This window comes from Schistocerca serialis, chromosome 4, assembly GCF_023864345.2.
Source record: "Schistocerca serialis cubense isolate TAMUIC-IGC-003099 chromosome 4, iqSchSeri2.2, whole genome shotgun sequence".
In the NCBI taxonomy this organism is placed as follows: Eukaryota; Metazoa; Arthropoda; class Insecta; order Orthoptera; family Acrididae; genus Schistocerca; species Schistocerca serialis.
In genome coordinates, this window is record NC_064641.1 from 638,380,791 (window position 1) to 638,401,368 (window position 20,578).

At 44.2% G+C, this 20,578-nt stretch overlaps 1 protein-coding gene across 1 annotated transcript in view; it reads right to left on the bottom strand.

The window, feature by feature from the left end:
• The window catches only part of LOC126475487 (fatty acid synthase-like), a 412,274-nt gene that overhangs the window by 380,980 nt on the left and 10,716 nt on the right, over positions 1 to 20,578 (bottom strand). The window contains exon 2 of the mRNA XM_050103394.1: positions 2,878 to 3,019. Within this exon, the coding sequence (XP_049959351.1) occupies positions 2,878 to 3,019 (142 nt within the window). The remainder of the gene's footprint in view (positions 1 to 2,877; positions 3,020 to 20,578) is intronic.

The window sequence follows — 20,578 nt, forward strand, 5'->3', positions numbered from 1 at the left end:
AAACAGTATGCTGTTCTCCGAAAACGATCTGGTAGTGATACTGTATTAGCACAATGCCTATGTGGCTTGCTGCCGGTCAGTGGATAGCAATAACAGAAACCGACAGATGGTAAATATTTGTTCGCGTCTATGTTGCCCGACTTGCCACCTCTTACGTGATGGTCCACGCCGCACCGCTACTTGGTCGCTGTTGCAATACTGTTTATTCTTTGTGTTATTCCGTCCCTATTAAAACATGTTGTTAAACCGTACATAGCGGTAGACCAATTTGGAGACGCTCTGTCGAATGAACACATAAAATTCCACTGTCAAAAAGTATGATCCGACATTAGGCAACAACTTCAGAGTTTTCTGTTGGGAGAACATGTGGAACGGTGCATATTGAGCTTCGAGAGTTGGAATGATATGCTGCTTGAGTAAAAGAGGCAGCCAAATTCACATATAACACGCTAACGTGCCATCAATCCCTGTCTGTATATCTACCGGAAGAACGGGCATACTGTCGCTAGCCTACAGCACAAGATCAAAATATAAACATTACACACTTCCTCCAGCCCAGGCAAATTGAGCAAGTCGGTTGTTTATTTTGCATTAAGTGTGGTCTAGGATGGGCCTTAGACGGCTAATAAAAGCACGATTTGGTCGTGAGCGGTTCCTGAGAAAATCCCGAAAAACCATGAGTTTTGAGTGCCAAAAGTACCAACTACAGGTATGTCCTCTTTCATAATTCCTATTCATGGCAAATCGTCGAAGGTTTTGTTCTTCCGACATTATTATCCGTTACCGACATTCAGAGGTTCAGATTTACTGTAATTATGCGCAAGACTGCAGCAGAAACCCGATTTTAGCCGTTTTTCGACCGTGGGTTGGAATATTTAAATATGTAACCATAGGAAATGGTTCAAATTTTAACTGTGCATTCTTTAGGTATTTATCAAGAAACAGAATTTTTCTGTCGTCAAATATCTTTATCCAGTATCAAGATAGACCAGAAGAAACATGATTTTTGAGTACCAAAAGTGCCAGTGGTGGGGATGGCCACTTCTTTCATTTATACTCATGGTGAGTCGTCAAAATTTTTCCTATATATTCTTTAGATGATATTCTCAGTGAATTGTGAAAGTTTTGTTCGATGTCGTCATCCAATCGAGATCCAGATGCTCAACCTTACCATACTTATGCATACAAAATATGTACATAATATCTGGTCTGAAACGTAAATATAGTTTCAGCTAGCGCGGTGAAACCATAGCGATGGTTCTGGGATCATAGCAAGAGTTCTGAGGTCTCCAAACTTTGCTTTTAGTTCCCATTTTATTACCACTAAAACTATGTAAGGTGCTGTCTCTGTATAATGGACACTTCACGTCCTTACAAGCTTTCATGACATGGAAATTATTCGATAGTGCTACCAGGTGGCGTAAGCACCTCTCAAAAATTATTTTGTCACAAGAAATTCTTTGTACTTTCAGATCAAGCACCACATTTTGGATGTACGTATGTGTAGAATAAAAATGTTGTACATTTTTATGGAAAACAAGTGTACTGTGAGCTTGTGTAGGATATGAGATGAATTTGTGTTAACCTTATTATGATGCAAACTTATTTGTTGTTTGTATGTATCAAAGTATGTAAATGTATCGAATTATATAAATATACTGACACAACTGTGCTAACCAACAGAATTCGTTTGAAAAAGATGGGAACTAGCTGAAAAATGCTCCCATTGGAGCACCAAAATGATGAATATGCTCCTTATTAAAAGACTCAGACAGAAAAGTGAGACAGAAAAGTGGAGCAGAAAAGTGGGGAAACAACTGCCTCAATCCTTATTCCTGTTTCCTCACCAAAATTTTTGGCATGCGACCATATTGACACTTTTTTGAGCTGAAAGTAGCAGAAAGACAGTAACAGTGGAAGAGAGGGAAGACAGTGTACTGCCAGTGCGAGAGAAAGAGGGTGGGGACTGTGATAGTGGGACGAGAAAGTGGCAGTGAAATAGAAAACAGAAGGAGAGAGGAATGTAGATTACAGTAGCTGCAGCCAAAGACACAGGAGACAGTGATGGTCAGTGAGAGATGATGGCAGTAAAAGAGAAACACAGGTGCATGGAGATAGTCGTAGTGCTAGTAAAAGAGAGAAGAGACAGTAGAAATGAAAAACAGAAGCGAGAAGTCGAGACCTTACGTAGGCTGGGGAAAGGGGGTGGGATGGGGGGGGGGGGGTTCTGGAAACCCAAACAAACCATCCCCAAGGACATGTGTGGGGAGGAGAAATGGTGGTTGCAGAGAAAGACAGCATACCATAAGCGAGAAAGGAGGAGATGGTGGCAATGGGAGAGAAAAAGAATGGGACAAAGACAGTGGCAGTAGGACAGAGACAGTGAAAGCGACAGACAGGGAGACTGTGGTATAGAAGAGCAAGGGAATGGGATGTACACAGTGACAGTAGGAGACAAAGACAGGAGAAAGTACTAATGGGAGAAAAAGGAAACAGTGGTAGAGAGACATGTATGGAGAGTGGGGTATTTTGAGTATGATTTAGAACATTCGGTGTTAAAAGAGTGTGAATAACTTCGCATACCAAAATTTTTGGTGAGGAAGGCGGAATGAAGATTGAGATAGCTGGACTTCACTTCTTTGAAGTAGTCTTTTGAAGAGGAGCATATTTGTATTTTTTGTGCTCAAACAGGAGCATTTTTCAACTATAAATGCAGTATATTTCACAGACATGAACGAAACAGGTAAGTATTCTATTGGAGTGGCAATGCATCTCGACACATTCACAGCTTCCAATGACTGAAGAAGACGACATTGTTTTATGAAACACAAAAAAAGCCCAGTCTTAGAGAAAATCTACTGCAGATGAAAGGCTTACCAGTCCCCCAGCGGCACCCTTTGGAAGTCACCATGTTCTCGCCACTGTACAGCTTCTGCTTCAACTCCTCTATTGAGTCACATTCCGGGAAACGTCCGGACATGCCGGAGATGACGAGTGTTGGCCTCTGAGGAGTATCCATCTGCAAAAGACAATAGGAAAAGCAACTGTTAACAAATTGCTCTTCTGTCACACCGCCTATTTTATGTTATTAGCTTAAAAACTTCACAACGAATCACATTAACAGATGCATAGCATTATTTCTTTTTATTCATTTTCAAATATGAGCGATATAATTATACATTATCTGATAAGAAGCATCTTGATACTCGAGAGGCGGACTCGCAAGTATGAATGGAGTCTGGGAGTATCGTGTTGTGAGTAGAGAAGCAACACCAGATTGGGTCAGGAGAGCTTGAGGACTTCGTAAGAGATCTAATCATTAGAGGTCACCTGAGTAACAAATCCATCAGGGACATTTCAATCCTTCTAAAGCTCCCCTATTCGACCCAGGCGGAGGGTGGTTGCATTTTTGTAGTCAGTAATACGCGACGCTTGAGGTTGTGTAGAGATTGGCATCACTGGACAATGAATGTTTGGAAACGAGAGATTTGGAGTGACGAATCACGCTACATCCAATGGAATGGTGTTGGTTTGACGAAAGCCTGGAGAGCGTTACCTACCATCATCTGTAGTGCTAGCAGTGAAGTACGGCGGAGGTGGTATTATGGCGTGGGGCTACTCTTTGTGATTAGGATGTGGCCCTCTTATTGCACTTACAAAACCGTTAAATTCGGAAGGATATGAACAAGTTTCCCAGCATTGTATACTGCAGATAGTAGTAGAATAGTTAGGAGAGAATTACTTTTACTCAGGCTGACAATGCAACCTGCCATAAAGCAGCATCTGTGAAGCAAAGGTTTGAGGACAACCATATTATTGGAATGGACTGGCTTGCCCAGAGCCCCGACCTGAAACCAATGGAACACCTTTGGGATCAGTTAGAACATCGATTTCGCTGTAGACCCCAGCGTCCTTTGGTTTAGGCTCTTGATGAGGAATGGGTTGCCAACGCTCCAGATATATCCACACATTTTTTGAAAGAGCTCCAAGCAGTCATAAAATCGAAGGGTGGACACATTCATATTGATATCTACTAATACGTGTCTAGATACTTTTGATCACATAGTGTAGATGCGCAAATACTCACTAGAAGCTTCATGATCTGGCTAGACAGTGGGAAGTGACTGTCCTGTCAATCCCAATTACAGTGTGTCACCAGTATTTAATAATAATAACAATAAAATACACACACCAAAAAAAGTTTTGCATCACCTCGGTTTCAAGTGTTCCGGAACCTCTACAGAAAATTGGAATAGAGATCAACAAAACATTATTTCTGCCCCTTTTATTGCTCATGAAAACTACAAATTGCATGTTGTACCACCATACAGCGAGACCTTTAGAGGTGGTGGTCCAGATTGCTGTACACACCAGTACCTCTAACATCCAGTAACTCGTCGTCTTCCGTTAATGCATGCCTGTATTCGTCGTTGCATACTATCCACATGTTCATCAAGGCACTGTTGGTCCAGATTGTCCCACTCCTTAACGGCGATCCTGCCTGACTGTATCTTAGGCATGTTCGATAGCGTTCATGTCTGGAGAATATGCTGGCCACTCTAGTCGAGCGATGTCGTTTTCCCAAAGGAAGTCACTCACAAGATGTGCACGATGGGGGCGCGAATTCTTGTCCATGAAGATGAATGCCTCGCCAATATACTGCCGACATGGTTGCACTATCGTTCGGAGGATGGCATTCACATATCGTACAGCCATTATGGCCCCTTCCATAACTACCAGCGGCGTACGTCCACTCCACATAATGCCACCCCAAAACAGCAGGGAACCTCCACCTTGCTGCACTCGCTGGGCAGTAAGTCTAAGGCGTTCAGCCTGCGTCTCCGACGATTGTCTGGTTGAAGGCATATGCGCCACTCATTGGTGAAGAGAACGTGATGCCAATCCTCAATGGTCCATTCGGTATGTTATTGGGCCCATCTGTACTGCTCTACATGGTGTCGTGGTTGCAAAGATGGACCTCGCCATGGACGTCAGGAGACAAGCTGCGCATCATGCAGCCTATTGTGCAGTTTGAGTCATAACACGACGTCCTGTGGCTGCACGAAAGCATTATTCAACATGTTGGCGTTGCTGTCAGGGTTCCTCCGAGCCATAATCGGTAGGTAACGGTCATCCACTGCAGAAGTAGCCCTTGGGCGGCCTAAGCGAGGCATGTCATCAACAGTTCCTGTCTCCTCCAGTCCGAACAACATCACTTTGGTTCACTTCGAGACGCCTGGACAATTCCCTTGTTGAGAGCCCTTCCTGGCACAAAGGAACAATGCGGACGCGATCGAACCGCTGTATTGGCCGTCTAGGCATGGTTGAGCTACAGACAACAAGAACCGTGGTGGTGGAATGACTGGAACTAATCGGCTGTCGGAACCCATCCGTGTAATAGCCTCTGCACGTGCATAGTTGTTTACATCTTTGGGCGAGTTAAGTGACGTCTCTGAACAGCCAAAGGGACAGTGCCTGTGATACAATATCCACAGTCGACGTCTATCTTCAGGAGTTCTGGGAACCAGGGTGATGCAAAAAATTTTTTCATGTGTGTATGTAAAATATTTTAATACAACAATAATAAATTGCTTAGTTACCACGAAATAACAACCTCACAAAAAAGTGAAGCATCCAGAAGACATGGTCGGATGTCAATCTGAATTCGTACGCATGTACACCATCAGCACGGATGTATGAGGAGCTTTCACTAAGTTATGTAACTATTTTTCCTATTTTTTTCGGGATCTCGATACACCATATTATTAGGCACTCTTTCGGCTACAAAACCCCATTTTTCAACAGTCTCCATTCAATGCAACGGTTTTATGCCACCTTAGTGAGAGGGTTTGTATGGCTGCATGGTACCACTCTACTGGTCGACATCAGAGCCAATGTCTTGCTGTGTCAATAGCCTCCCCGACATCCAAGTATTGCTTCCTGTGGAGTGTATCCTTCGTTGGGCCAGACAGATGGAACTCGGAAAGTGCGACATCGAGGCTGTAGGGTAGATGAGGAAAGCAGTCCAACGAAGTTTTGTGAGCACCTCTTTCTTAGGTGCGCTGTGACTTGTGTGAGGCCTTGCATTGTCATGGAGAAGTTCGTTTGAATTTTTGTGGCGACGAACACGTTGATGTCGTCGTTTCTTCAATTTCCTGAGATTAGCACAATACATTTCAGAGTTGATCGTTGCACCTTGACGGTGGACACAATACAGAATAACCCCTTCAGAGTCCCACAAGACAGTCGCCGTAACTTTACCGGCAGAGGGCACGGATTTGAGCTTCTTCTTTGGAGGCACCACCACATGGATTGCCGTTTTCTTTCCGTTTGGAAGTGATGAACCCTTACTTCATCGCCTGTGACGATGTTCGCCAAAAAATTATCACGATCAGCGTCGTAACACGCAAGAATTCCGCACAGATGATACTCTCTTGCTCTTTACAGTCTTCTGTTTGGCGCCGAGGAACCCAGCGGAGCACACACCATTGGGTACTCCAACTGGTGGACGAACGCTACCAACGGAGAAATCGGTCAAGTTAGTGCGACCTTGTTGCGATGATGATAGACACTTTACCCAATGACTCGCCGTGGCTTTGTTCACTGCTAGACATTCTGCAAGCACCTATGAATATCTTTCATCCTCTGGTTTTCCGCCAAAAGAAACTCAATGGCAGCTCCCTGCTTGGAATGCACCTCCGTTACGGACGCCATTTTGAAGGCTGTGTATAGCGCCGTCACCTATCGGAACTACGTTAAACAATAGGATCTGAAGCGAGAATATTCCTCTGTGCCCCACTAGAAATACCGCGTTTTTTCACCCGAAAAAGTAATGTGTTGCATTACTTATTGGTCGCTCCTCGTAAATAAGTAATACTATCGGCAGGCATATAAATGAACAGAGTTGCTACTCTCTGTAACAGCTAGAATGGCCACCAGAGTACATTAGTGTTGTTCGTGTTTAGCATTGTTATTAGGCTGATACGGTACATAAGGTGTATGGACAGTATCAGGTGTTGACTGATCACTGCGATGGACTCGGAGATGTCACATACTCGTATGAGACTGCATTATCAATACCTGAGGAAGTAGGTAAGGGGCCTCACCGCCAGCAAGGACATCATAACCCCTTTACATCTGGGTCTACCATCTGAGAACAGTTACCAGACATCCTGAAACATTCTTTCGTCCCACACCATTGATACGAGACTAGGTTCAAATGGTTCAAATGGCTCTGAGCACTATGGGACTTAACATCTATGGTCATCAGCCCCCTAGAACTTAGAACTACTTAAACCTAACTAACCTAAGGACAGCACACAACACCCAGATACGAGACTAGCAGCAGCCGGACTAGAGAATTACTGTTCCTCACGTAGCCTGGTATTAACACCGCAACAAAAATTGCTGTATTTCGAGTAGTGTTGAGACGGAAAGCATAGACTGTTAATGAATGGCGTTGCCTTGTGTTCAGTGACGAATCGTTATTCTGCAGTACCCCATATGTTAATCGTCAGCAAGTATGTCGGCGACTTGGAGAGATGTCACATTCTTCCAAAGTTTAGGAGAAGTATAGTTATGTTACTCTTGGTATCAAGGTGTAATGAGCTATTGGGTATGACTCCAGGTAACAGCTGATACTAATTGAGGGAACTCTGACGATAGAATGGTGAGTCACAGATATCCTGCATTCTTGTGTGTTCCCTCCCGTCCAGTAGTATCATGGTGCAATTTTCAATTTTTAATCAGGACAACGCTCGTCCAAACGTGGCACGTTTCTCCATGAAATGTTTATTTGATGTTGAGGTATTCCTGTGGCTAGCAAGATCTCTAGGTCTGTCCCTGATAGTACATGTGTGGCATCAGCTCAGATGTCAAATCCGTCCTATAGCGACCCTCATACCCATAGGTACTTCAAGGTCACTCACCGGCATTGCCGGTAAGTGATCATTTCAAATGGTAGAAAAAATCCGAAAAAATATTACAGACATCAGTTTTTGGTCTAGAATATGGTGGAGTATTTTCCAAGAGAAAATTCTTGCCAGCTGTTAGGAAAAAATAAAAACTAACGTTATAAGAAATTTTGAAGAAAAATATTTTTTTTACTTAAACCTGTGGAGAAAAAACACATATTTGGACTGAAAATGGTATATGAACATTCTCAGAGTTTTTAGATGCATGTGATACATATTTTATAGTGATAACATACAAGCATTCCGAGATAAAAAAATAAAATGACGTAATAGGTGTGGAACTGTTCCACATATATATAGGAAAATGTTATCACTGATGAACTTGTGTTCTGTTGGACATTGTAGAAACGTCCTGCAATAAATTTGTTAAGAAACCTATTAAATTAGCTTTGGTAACATCTGAGACATCATTATTGCATCGTGTCACGTAAGATCGTATTTTATTTGCGAGAGACTCCGTAGGCGACATTGCACAAGTACTTGTTTGCCGCCACCAGGATTTTAGTTCCGGCGGCGCGCCGTAATACGACCGAGAATATTTCCTACATCCCAAATTTTTTATTTGCAGCTCTTACTGACCTTTCGTCACTGCAACCATCACTCAAACGCCAATGAAGGTATACAAAAGTTAACTGTAGATATATTCAGGTCAACATTTCCAATGAAGTCGAGGAAAATATATTTTTACACATGGTTTTATGAAACTGAAGTGTTATCGAAGTATACTACAACACCATTATCCTCAGCATGAAGTGAGTGCATTTTACACAAAACTTCTTTCTTGCTGCTACAGTGTCTCAAAATTCTATTAAAATTTTTTTCTTATTATTGTAGTTACTGAATCTAAAAAAAAAGTGAGCCGAGAGGCGAAGAAAGGAGATCTCTGAGCCAGAATAATTAATTCTTTCACGGAGATCACTCTGTATTTTTCTATCTTTGGATACTCTCCTCCTTCGTAGTACAGTTCCATGCACTAGTTTTTCATTACACTCGTCAAATTTCGTAATTTACGTTTTTAATTTACAGTATCAAAGCACATACACCTAGAGATTTTGTCAGTGTTACTGCTGTGTTAATACGGAATAGAGGTGATTTGGATATACCACAAGGTTTCATTGTCATTTTATGAGCCTGCACAAAATTTATATCATTCCTGGTTGCTTCACTGTTGGACAGATCAGTAAAAACTCATCAGTACGTTCGATATGACAATTTTATGTCTGTTTTTACGCTCAGTGACTGGAGTAGCACTACATGTGGAGCCCCTGCTTTTGCATTTCGCTGCACTACCAAATACACGTCAGTGCAGCGTAAAACAACATGTGAACACACGATACCGCACAGAAACCCGGACGCTGACCTCCTGCACTGCTAACAGTGTACATGAAGCAACAGAACTACGACACGGGCGAATCACAACGCTTAGCGCTGGCGGACTCTAGGGGAACGGCGTGGTCTTAAGGTGTCTAATTTCGTGACGACTACTCTAGTGCCTGTATCCAGCGTACCAATGACCAGTTACAGGAGCTGTGGCCCAGTTTGCCTCAGAACTGGGTACAACGGCTTAAGACTCACTTCCCAATGAAATCACTGCATGCGCTGGATCAAAGGGGGTTGCAATATGAATCTTACAAGTAATTTCACCAGCCGCTGTGGCCGAGCGGTTCCAGGCGCATCAGTCCGGCACCGCACTGCTGCGACGGTCACAGGTTCGAGCCCTGCCTCTGGCATGGATGTGTGAGATGTCCTTAGGTTAGTTAGGCTTAAGTACAGGGTGTTTCAAAAATGACCGGTATATTTGAAACGGCAATACAAACTAAACGAGCAGCGATAGAAATACGCCGTTTGTTGCAATATGCTTGGGACAGCAGTACATATTCAGGCAGACAAACTTTCGAAATTACAGTAGTTACAATTGTCAACAACAGATGGCGCTGCGGTCTGGGAAACTCTATAGTACGATATTTTCCACATATCCACCATGCGTAGCAATAATATGGCGTAGTCTCTGAATGAAATTACCCGAAACCTTTGACAACGTGTCTGGCGGAATGGCTTCACATGCAGATGAGATGTACTGCTTCAGCTGTTCAATTGTTTCTGGATTCTGGCGGTACACCTGGTCTTTCAAGTGTCCCCACAGAAAGAAGTCACAGGGGTTCATGTCTGGCGAATAGGGAGGCCAATCCACGCCGCCTCCTGTATGTTTCGGATAGCCCAAAGCAATCACACAATCATCGAAATATCCATTCAGGAAATTAAAGACGTCGGCCGTGCGATGTGGCCGGGCACCATCTTGCATAAACCACGAGGTGTTCGCAGTGTCGTCTAAGGCAGTTTGTACCGCCACAAATTCACGAAGAATGTCCAGATAGCGTGATGCAGTAATCGTTTCGGATCTGAAAAATGGGCCAATGATTCCTTTGGAAGAAATGGCGGCCCAGACCAGTACTTTTTGAGGATGCAGGGACGATGGGACTGCAACAAGGGGCTTTTCGGTTCCCCATATGCGCCAGTTCTGTTTATTGACGAAGCCATCCAGGTAAAAATAAGCTTCGTCAGTAAACCAAATGCTGCCGACATGCATATCGCCGTCATCAATCCTGTGCACTATATCGTTAGCGAATGTCTCTCGTGCAGCAATGGTAGCGGCGCTGAGGGGTTGCCGCGTTTGAATTTTGTATGGATAGAGGTGTAAACTCTGGCGCATGAGACGATACGTGGACGTTGGCGTCATTTGGACCGCAGCTGCAACACGGCGAACGGAAACCCGAGGCCGCTGTTGGATCACCTGCTGCACTAGCTGCGCATTGCCCTCTGTGGTTGCCGTACGCGGTCGCCCTACCTTTCCAGCACGTTCATCCGTCACGTTCCCAGTCCGTTGAAATTTTTCAAACAGATCCTTTATTGTATCGCTTTTCGGTCCTTTGGTTACATTAAACCTCCGTTGAAAACTTCGTCTTGTTGCAACAACACTGTGTTCTAGGCGGTGGAATTCCAACACCAGAAAAATCCTCTGTTCTAAGGAATAAACCATGTTGTCCACAGCACACTTGCACGTTGTGAACAGCACACGCTTACAGCAGAAAGACAATGTACAGAATGGCGCACCCACAGACTGCGTTGTCGTCTATATCTTTCACATCACTTGCAGCGCCATCTGTTGTTGAAAATTGTAACTACTGTAATTTCGAAAGTTTGTCCGCCTGAAAATGTACTGTTGTCCCAAGCATATTGCAACAAACGTTGTATTTCTATCGCTGCTCGTTTAGTTTTTATTGCCGTTTCAAATATACCGGTCATTTTTGAAACACCCTGTGGTTCTAAGTCTAGGGGACTGATGACCTCAGATGTTAAGTCCCATAGTGCTTAAGGCCATTTGAACCATAAGTGGGTACATACTGCCAACTTCTTTGGAAACTTGACTTGATTTTGTAATCACCAAAATAACATCATTTATTCTCTCTACTGAAGAAGTTTTTGGTGTTTCACTTTTTCTGTCTGGTAGTGCATCTGAAATATTTAAAGTAATAATAACAACAGTTTGTTTACGTTAACGAATAGTATATTGTTTTGGCGTAACGTCCTAGAAATTGCAGTTTAGAAAGATACAGTGCCGTGCGGGATTAGCCGAGGGGTCTGGGCGCTGCAGTCATGGGCTGTGCGGCTGATCCCGGCGGAGGTTGGAGTCCTCCCTCGGGCATGCATGTGTGTGTTTGTCCTTAGGATAATTTAGGTTAAGCAGTGTGTAAGATTAGGGACTGATGACCTTAGCAGTTAAGTCCCACTTGAACATTTTTGAAAGATGCAGCCTTTGGATATGTCCGAAAATTTGAGAGATATAAGGGGCGATCAAAGCACCATCATGTGGGTAATGGATTAGTCTAGCATTCTTTTCTTTTGGACATTGACGGAAGTAGATGACGCAGGGGGTTATTTTGAAAATTCTGACAACATAGGAGGAAGTGCTGCAGAATCTGAAAGGATTCGAGAAGGTGAATTTGTGGAGAAATGTTTTGGCTTCTCACAAGTAGACAGATTAATTAAAGCTGCCACAATCAAAGAGAAAGAAGACCTCATAAATATAAGTGTTATTTCCGCAGAAGGTATAGCATTAGACAGACTTGAGGTAGTGTGGGATTATTGGAAGAACCAGATCCTGAAACTGTGGAAGAATCTTAAGGACAACCTATAATAGATGTTGCAGTTTTTGGTGAAAAAGTTCCTTGTTTCCTTGATAGGGGTTCAAATGTACGTGCGGTGTCAAAAAAATTTATAGATGCTGGTCCCGTTCAGAAACAAATAGTGATTATCCCCGTCTCTAGAATAAACACTGCAGTAGCCACAGGTAAAAGAAATAAAGCAGTAACTCAGGAGGTCATGTTACCTGTAAGGACTCAGGGTGAGCAACTGTGCCAGAATATCCTGATATTTTTGGGTTAAATGTGGAGATGTTTGTTGGGGAAGATTTTTTCAAAAAATACAAAGGGAAGGTCTTTTTTTTGGGTATAACGAGTCTGTCCTTACCGTAGATGGAAAGCGTTTGACAGTGCTATTTGCAGGAAAAATCGACATCCGGGAGGTGAGCAACGTGATGTACCTATGTATTGCTGCAGGAAAAAAGAAGATATCGTGGGTTACAATGCGTGTGGAGCAAGGAAGAAAATAGTCCCCGATGAAATAGAAAACATCAGGGTCAGAATTGAAGAAAAGTAGAGGAGTTAGTGGATTTGACAGAAATACAGAAATATGATGGAGACAGAAGTAACTAACTGGCCTTAGGGGACGAGCATTCTTTTCAACGTCAGGTGACTGACGAACACCAGGCAAGTAGTCGTGGGTCAGTGACTGTTTAGAATATTCAAAATATTGGGTCAGACTAAATATCTTCTGGCAGCTTTCGGGTGTAAATCTGTAACAGAGGCAGTCGCCAAAATTGCCATCACTAACGTCGGGATATTAAATGTTGACTTGATAGCCATTTTGTGTGTTCTAAAGACAATAAACCAGCTTACAGAAAATTGTAAACATTTTTCAAACGAGTCATACAAGAATCCCGAACGCCCGGTAGTTTAACTAACTTTCAGCTGCTGCCCATGGACTGGAGTTATGCGGCCTTTGCGTGGTGGGTATTTAGTCGAATTTTCGTCAACGCTGCTTTTGTCGGCTAAACCAGTATCTACCACTGCAGAGTGAAGGGGCAGACAATTTGAAGCCTACCCAGGTGGGTGAAATCATTGTTTAAAGGACAGCGGGGGACCAATCCGTCCCGCAGCAGTCTGTCTGCTGTAAGATCCTAAGGCGTTTTATAAGTTCAAACATCACAATGTTCGTGGGAAACACAGCTGTTCTATTCACAAACGATATCTTGAAAACAATAGATGCAAATAAACAAGTATGTTCTATCTTTCTAGATCCGCCTGGGTAGCCATGCTTGTTAGCAAGCTACTTCTGGGATTCGAGCAAACAGATTTCAAGATCACACGCACTGTGGCGCTAATGTCTAGAAGAATGGAGTTCAGGGATAAAACGTCTATGGCACTACAGTAGATTCACTTGTCAAGAGTAGTCGATTGAGGCAAGGAAGTCGCTATTGTAAAGGAAGCTTTGCGCCACTCTCCACTGCCGCAGTCGGTCCTTCGTGGGGACTTGCGACTGAAGAGGAGGGGTAGGGAGGGAAGGGAGGGGGGGGGGTAATGCAGAGACAATCTCACGAGTATCCCTCTTACGCTCTGTATACAGCCTGTACGAAGGAGAAACGTGGTAAATAGTAAGGAATAGTGTAAGGTGACTGATATATTGGTTCCTGTCTAGGAGCTGTCTTGCTAAGCTACTTGATATCTAGCGCTGTAGATCTCGCTCACCTCTCGGAAGCTTTCAAAACCTAAACAGCGTGTGGCCGTGCGGTTCTAGGCGCTTCAGTCTGGAACCGCGTGACCGCTACGGTCGCAGGTTAGAATCCTGCCTCGGGCATGGATGTGTGTGATGTCCTTAGGTTAGTTAGGTTTAATTAGTTCTACGTTCTAGGTGCCTGATGACCACAGATGTTAAGTCCCATAGTACTTAGCGCCATTTGAACCATTTGAACCTAAACCGCTGAATGTTGCGCCAATAACTCAAACTCAAGATGGGAAGGAGAAAATGTCGATATACTAGTGTAAAATGAGATACACTACACTCATGCTCATAAATTAAGGATAATGCTGATACATGGTGAAACAACGCTCTGGTGGGCGGTTTTCGGGTTTAAATCACTTCGGGGTATAACAATGCGGTGCATTTGACGTGCGGTCGTAGCACGGTGGCGCTGGCAGCAGTCCACATGCGCAGAGGTGCGTTGGTGCATGTCAGAGTACGGTGCAGCGAGTAAGAGTGCAGACGTTTTCAGACGTGCTAATGGTGACTGTCTGTTGAAAATGGCTCAAAGAACGCATGTTGATGACGTTATGAGAGGTAGAATACTAGGGCGACTGGAGGCTGCTTCAACACAGCAAGTCGTAGCACGGGCCCTCCGTGTGCCACAAAGTGTGATCTCACGATTATGGCGACGATTCCAGCAGACACGAAACGTGTCCAGGCGCTACAGTACGGGACGTCCACAATGTACAACACCACAAGAAGACCGATATCTCACTATCAGTGCCCGCAGACGGCCACGGAGTACTGCAGGCAGCCTTGCTCGGGACCTTACCGCAGCCACTGGAACAGTTATCTCCAGACACACAGTCTACAGACGACTGAACAGACATGGTTTATTCACCCGGAGAACTGCAAGTTGCATTCCACCGACCCCTGCTCACAGGAGAGCCCGTAAAGCCTGGTGTCAAGAACACAGAACATGGTCATTGGAACAGTGGTCCCAGGTAATGTTCACGGTCGAGTCCAGGTATAGTCTGAACAGTGATTTTCGCCGAGTTTTCATCCGGCGTGAACCAGAAACCAGATACCAACCCCTTAATGTTCTTGAAAGGGACCTGTATGGAGGTCATGGTTTGATGGTGTGGGGTGGGATTATGACTGGTGCACGTACACCCCTGAATGTATTTGACAGAGGAACTGTAACAGGTCAGGTGTATCGGGATGTTATTTTGCACCAGTATGTCCGCCTTTACAGGGGTGCAGTGAGTCCCACCTTCCTGCTGATGGATGATAACGCACGGCCCCACCGAGCTGCCATAGTAGAGGAGTACCTTGAAACAGAAGATATCAGGCGAATGGAATGGCCTGCCTGTTCTTCAGACCTAAACCCCCTCGAGCACGTCTGGGATGCTCTCGATCGACGTATCTCTGCACGTCTTCAAACCCCTACGACACTTCAGGAGCTCCGACAGGCACTGGTGCAAGAATGGGAAGCTATACCCCAGCAGCTGCTCGACCACCTGATCCAGAGTATGCCAACCCGTTGTGCGGCCTGTGTACGTGTGCATGGTGATCATATCCCATATTAATGACGGAGTACCAAAACAGCGCCGTTTTGTAACACATGTGGTTCAGGATGGTTTTCTCAACTTACCACCAATACCATGGACTTACAGATCTGTGTCATGTGTGTCCCCTATGTTTCTTTGCTGTTAGCGCCAGTTTTGTGTAGTACCACGTTGTGTGGCACCACATTCTGCAATTATTCTTAATTTATGAGCATGAATGTATATGATCAAAAGTATCTGGACATCCCCAAAAACATACGTTTTTAATATTAGGTGCGTTGTTCTGGCACCTACTGCCAGGTACTCCATATCACCGATCTCAGTAGTCATCAGACATCGTGAGAGAGTAGAATGGGGCGCTGCGCGGAACTCGGACTTTGAACGCGGTCAGGTGATAGGGTGTCACTTGTGTCACACGTCTGTACGCGAGACTTCCACACTCCTAACCATCCCTAACTTCCGTTGTGATAGTGGAGTAGAAACGTGAAAGGACTCACACAGCACAAAAGCGTACAGGCCGACCTCATCTGTTGACTGACAGAGACCGCCGACTGTTGAAGAGGGTCGAAATGTGTTCAAATGGTTCAAATGGCTCTGAGCACTATGGGACTCAACTGCTGTGGTTATCAATCGCCTAGAACTTAGAACTACTTAAACCTAACTAACCTAAGGACATCACACACATCCATGCCCGAGACAGGATTCGAACCTGCGACCGTAGCAGTCGCACGGTTCCGGACTGCGCGCCTAGAACCGCGAGACCACCGCGGCCGGCTCGTAATGTGTAATAGGCAGACATCTACTCAGACCATCATCAAGTGCCAGGAATTCCAAACTGCATTCGGATCCATTGCAAGTACTATGACAATTAGACGGGAGGTGAGAAAACTTGGATTTCATGGTCGAGCCGCTGCTTAGAACCCACATCATCACACCGGTAAATGCCAAACGGCGCCACACTTGGTGTAAGAAGCGTAAACATTGGACGATTGAACAGTGGGAAAACGTTGTGCGGAGTGACGAATCATGTTAGACAATGTGGCGATCCGATGGCAGGGTGTGTGTATGGCGAATGTCCGGTGAACGTAATCTGTGAGCGAGTATAGTGCCGCCTCGCGGAATTAGCCGAGCGGTCCAGGGCGCTGCAGTCATGGACTGTGCAGCTGGTCCCGGAGGAGGTTCGAGTGTGGGCATGGGTGTGTGTGTGTTTGTCCTTAGAATAATTGCCTGCACGTAGGCCCCAGCCCTCTCTCCTGCATCCCCGGCCTCCCTCACCCCCAACCTACTCTATTGTCAGGAATTTCGAATTTTGGTGGGATTTGTAACGTTGGCGGGAATTTCGAATTTCGGTGAGAATTTCTTTGCCCCAGGGCTGTGCTGACATCTCACCCCACCCCCACCCTGGAATTGGCGGAAAATTATAATTCGTGGTGTCCTTTCTAGGAATCAAACCCTGGTCCTCTTGGAAGAAAAGCCCAAGTGCACCCCCTTAATACTATTATACCACCAGAGGCACTTAGAATTGGCAGGAAATTAAAAATGGCAGTGTCTTTTCCGGGACTGGGACTCTCATTCTTCTGGAAGGAAAGCCCAAATACACCTCCCAATACATGGAAACTGTCCAGATGCAGGAGAGGAAGGTTAGGTCAGTGTACTTTACTTATTTTGGTCAGGAAAATGAAGTAAAGATAGGTCCTAATTACGTAATTAATCATAAAGATTGGGCCAAATTACACAACTATATGTGTTGCGCTACACAAGGACAGAGTAAAATCGCAATACAACTCAAAAACTGAGGATACCATACAACTGGTGCTATCCTGCTTGGAAAAAATTTCGCAATACCGCTCGAAACTAGAGACAGACACACTCAAACTCTACCCTTCACCTACAAGCTGGGGGGAAAAAAGGGCTGGTATGTAAGGTACTACCTTTATTCTTTTTTGCTGGAAATACGTTGAACTATTGAGATGCTGGTGTTGGATATAGAGGAGTTTAAAAAGTGTTTTAGCTGTAAGCATACAGCTGAGGACATTATTGTTTGACGTCTGAGTTCGCTACATATGCATGCTGAACAACCACCGTTAAGCCCAGGTAACCGAAGCCAGTATACGATACCACAACTGATGGAAGAAATGCGTCACAGTTCTAATAACACTTCGAAACTGTCGTTAAAATACCAGCACTCGTAATGAACGGATCATAATGCAACACATGTACTGGCGGAAATCGTCATCCTAAAACACTGCAGAGGGGGCGGTAGAAGAACATGTATTCTCCTCGATGTACAATCACAAATTGTCGAAAATCGGTGCCCCTCATCCATCCCCTCTCTCCCTCCTTCTCCCCCTCTATCCATCCATCTATGGGGAGGACGCAGGCTTTCTCAAAGAGAGTGTCTCGTAGTTTTTCTGCGGCCAACAGCCATCCCCTCATCATCGCTGGTCAGACCAGGCCCTCCGCTACCTTCTGCGGTCACTTGCAGCACACGGCCGGGCTTGAGGCGATGGTCTTAGACAACACAAAAGGGAAATTCAGCAGCACAACCACGCCCCTCGGACAACGCTCCACATGACTTTTTGAAAGTCCGATGCTTGCGAAACATGAAGCCTTCCGCCTAAAGCGGCAGCAGCCTCACACCACAGTGTCTTCAGTACAATGCGCTCCAGCTAGCACGTTGCTGGGTGGTCACCACTGCCGACGCCGACGAAAGCTACACATACACTAGAGCATGACACTGGCATCCCTCAGAACAAAAACTGTGGTAAACGAGGGCTATCCTGGATGCGTGCTGTTTGGCCAAGCCATTCCAAGAACTGGACTGTAACATTTGTATTTAAAATCAACTCAACTCCTATAATGAAGCAACAATTAAAAAAGGAAAACGCAATCGTGACGATAATAAATGTCCTCTTCCTACGAAAATAGGCACAGTGCATTTTATTTAGTTTTATGAGCTAAACGGGTATAGCTTTTATGCTAACTGCAGGTTACAATTCGCATCTCATTTTTTTGTGACATCCAACTAAGTGCATCGCCACCAATCACAAATGATCAAGAGAGACATATCCACCCTGCTTAATATCAAGAAAAAATAACTTCGACTATTTTGCTGGGAAAATTACCGGTCGCCGCAGAATGTCCTCTTTATCTCGAAACCGTCATCAAAGTGAAGAAAAAGCGAGAATTCGAACTCCAAAGAAAAAAAAAACATCTATATTAAGCAATTTCTTTAAGCTAGATGAACAAATTACATGAACTGAGAGCGTCTCCTGCATTCAATGTCTGTAAATAATATGTCATGCGCGTGCGTATTACAAAAATTTCAGACAATCTTGCACACCATTGGATCACATGTCGAAAAAAAAAAGACGTTTATTTTACATTTGACAACAGGCTATAATTCAAGAGGACATAGCTGTGACAGGTCCCGTTTTACCAATGCGATGCTATATTACACTAGCATTTACAATTCTTCATTATACTAGCATTTATGAAACAAATCGTGAGAGCCTGTCTTGCCCTGTGTAGGTGGGAGATTGAAATATCGTTAAAAGATATCACTGCAACGTAAAAAAAGCCTGTCAAAAATGATTCCATGGTGCCCTAGCCACCTCCTGGACCCACCAGACAGCACGTCATTGATATCAATTTGATATGCTAAGTAACTAAATTAATCATGAGTCTCACTTTGCGTGACGAGTAATTTTTTTTCAGTAGTCGGATTACATTCACTAGGTACTTCGAATGGGTATCCGTGGAGGGAAAATGATGTTCCTTTCGAGGAACACTATTGAAAACCGACATTTGAAGCTGACCGCAGAGGGATTCTACAGCCTACAGCATACATTTCACTTAATGACCGCGCTATTAAAAACACAATCGTAGTGACTATGTTATCATCACCCTGCATAAAAAGCGGTCTTGAGTCTACAGACACACACATGAGTCGTTGAAAGCGTTATGCTTTCTGGTAGAAAGGCTGCCTGCGATTTGGAATCAAGTATATCCATTTAATCACATACTTGCGTTGGATCCTGTAGAGACGTCTTTTAACGACTACGGCCACCGGTAAATCATATTTGTGCCACTCTCGTATCTCGTTTGCAGCTTTGTCCATATCTAAGACCTGCATCTCACGGAGAAACAGGACGAGCTGAGTTAATGTGACAGGACCGCATTTTGACCACTCGGTGGGAATGGGAACATGTTGTCGTAGCTCCGCCAACCGTGTACAATGTGTAAGGCCAGCGCCAAAAGAAGATTTCCCCTGCAACACGAGGCAGTAGAACAGATAGCATGAACAGTTACGGTGGTATCTCTTGTTGGGAAAATTAGGAAGACTCCACATCATACAGGGCATTGAGGAAGGACGAAGATTTTGCTACAACTGTTCGCTCGACGAAAGATCCGTACCCAAAGACTGGAAAGTTGCACACGTCACGCCAATATTCAAGAAAGGTAGTTGGAGTAATCCACTAAATTACAGGCTCATATCGTTAACGGCGATATGCAGTAGGCTTTTGGAACACATATTGAGTTCGAACATTATGAATTACCTCGAAGAAAACGGTCTATTGACACAAAGTCATCGTGGGTTTAGAAAACATCATTCCTGTGAAATACAACTAGTTCTTTATTCAGATGAAGTGTTGAGTGCTATTGACAAGGGATTTCAGGTAGATTCCGTATTTCTGGATTTCCGGAAGGCTTTTGACACTGTACCACACAAGCGGCTTGCAGTGAAATTGCATGCTTATGTAATATCGTCTCATTTACGTAACTGGATTTGTAATTTTCTGTCAGAGAGGTCACAGTTCGTAGTAATTGACGGAAAGTCATCGAGTAAAACAGAAGTTATTTCTGGCGTTCCCCAAGGTAGTGTTATAGACCATTTGCTGTTCCTTATCTACAAAAACGATTTGGAAGATAATCTTAGCAGCTGTCTTCGGTTGTTTGCAGATGACGCTGTCGTTTATCGTCTAATAAAGTCATCAGAAGATCAAAACAAACTGCAAAACGATTTAGAAAAGATATCTGAATGGTGCGAAAAGTGGCAGTTGACCCTAAATAACGAAAAGTGTGAGGTCATCCACATAAGTGCTAAAAGGAACAAACTTCAGTTACACGATTAATCAGTCTAATTTAAAAGCCGTAAATTCAACTAAATACCTAGGT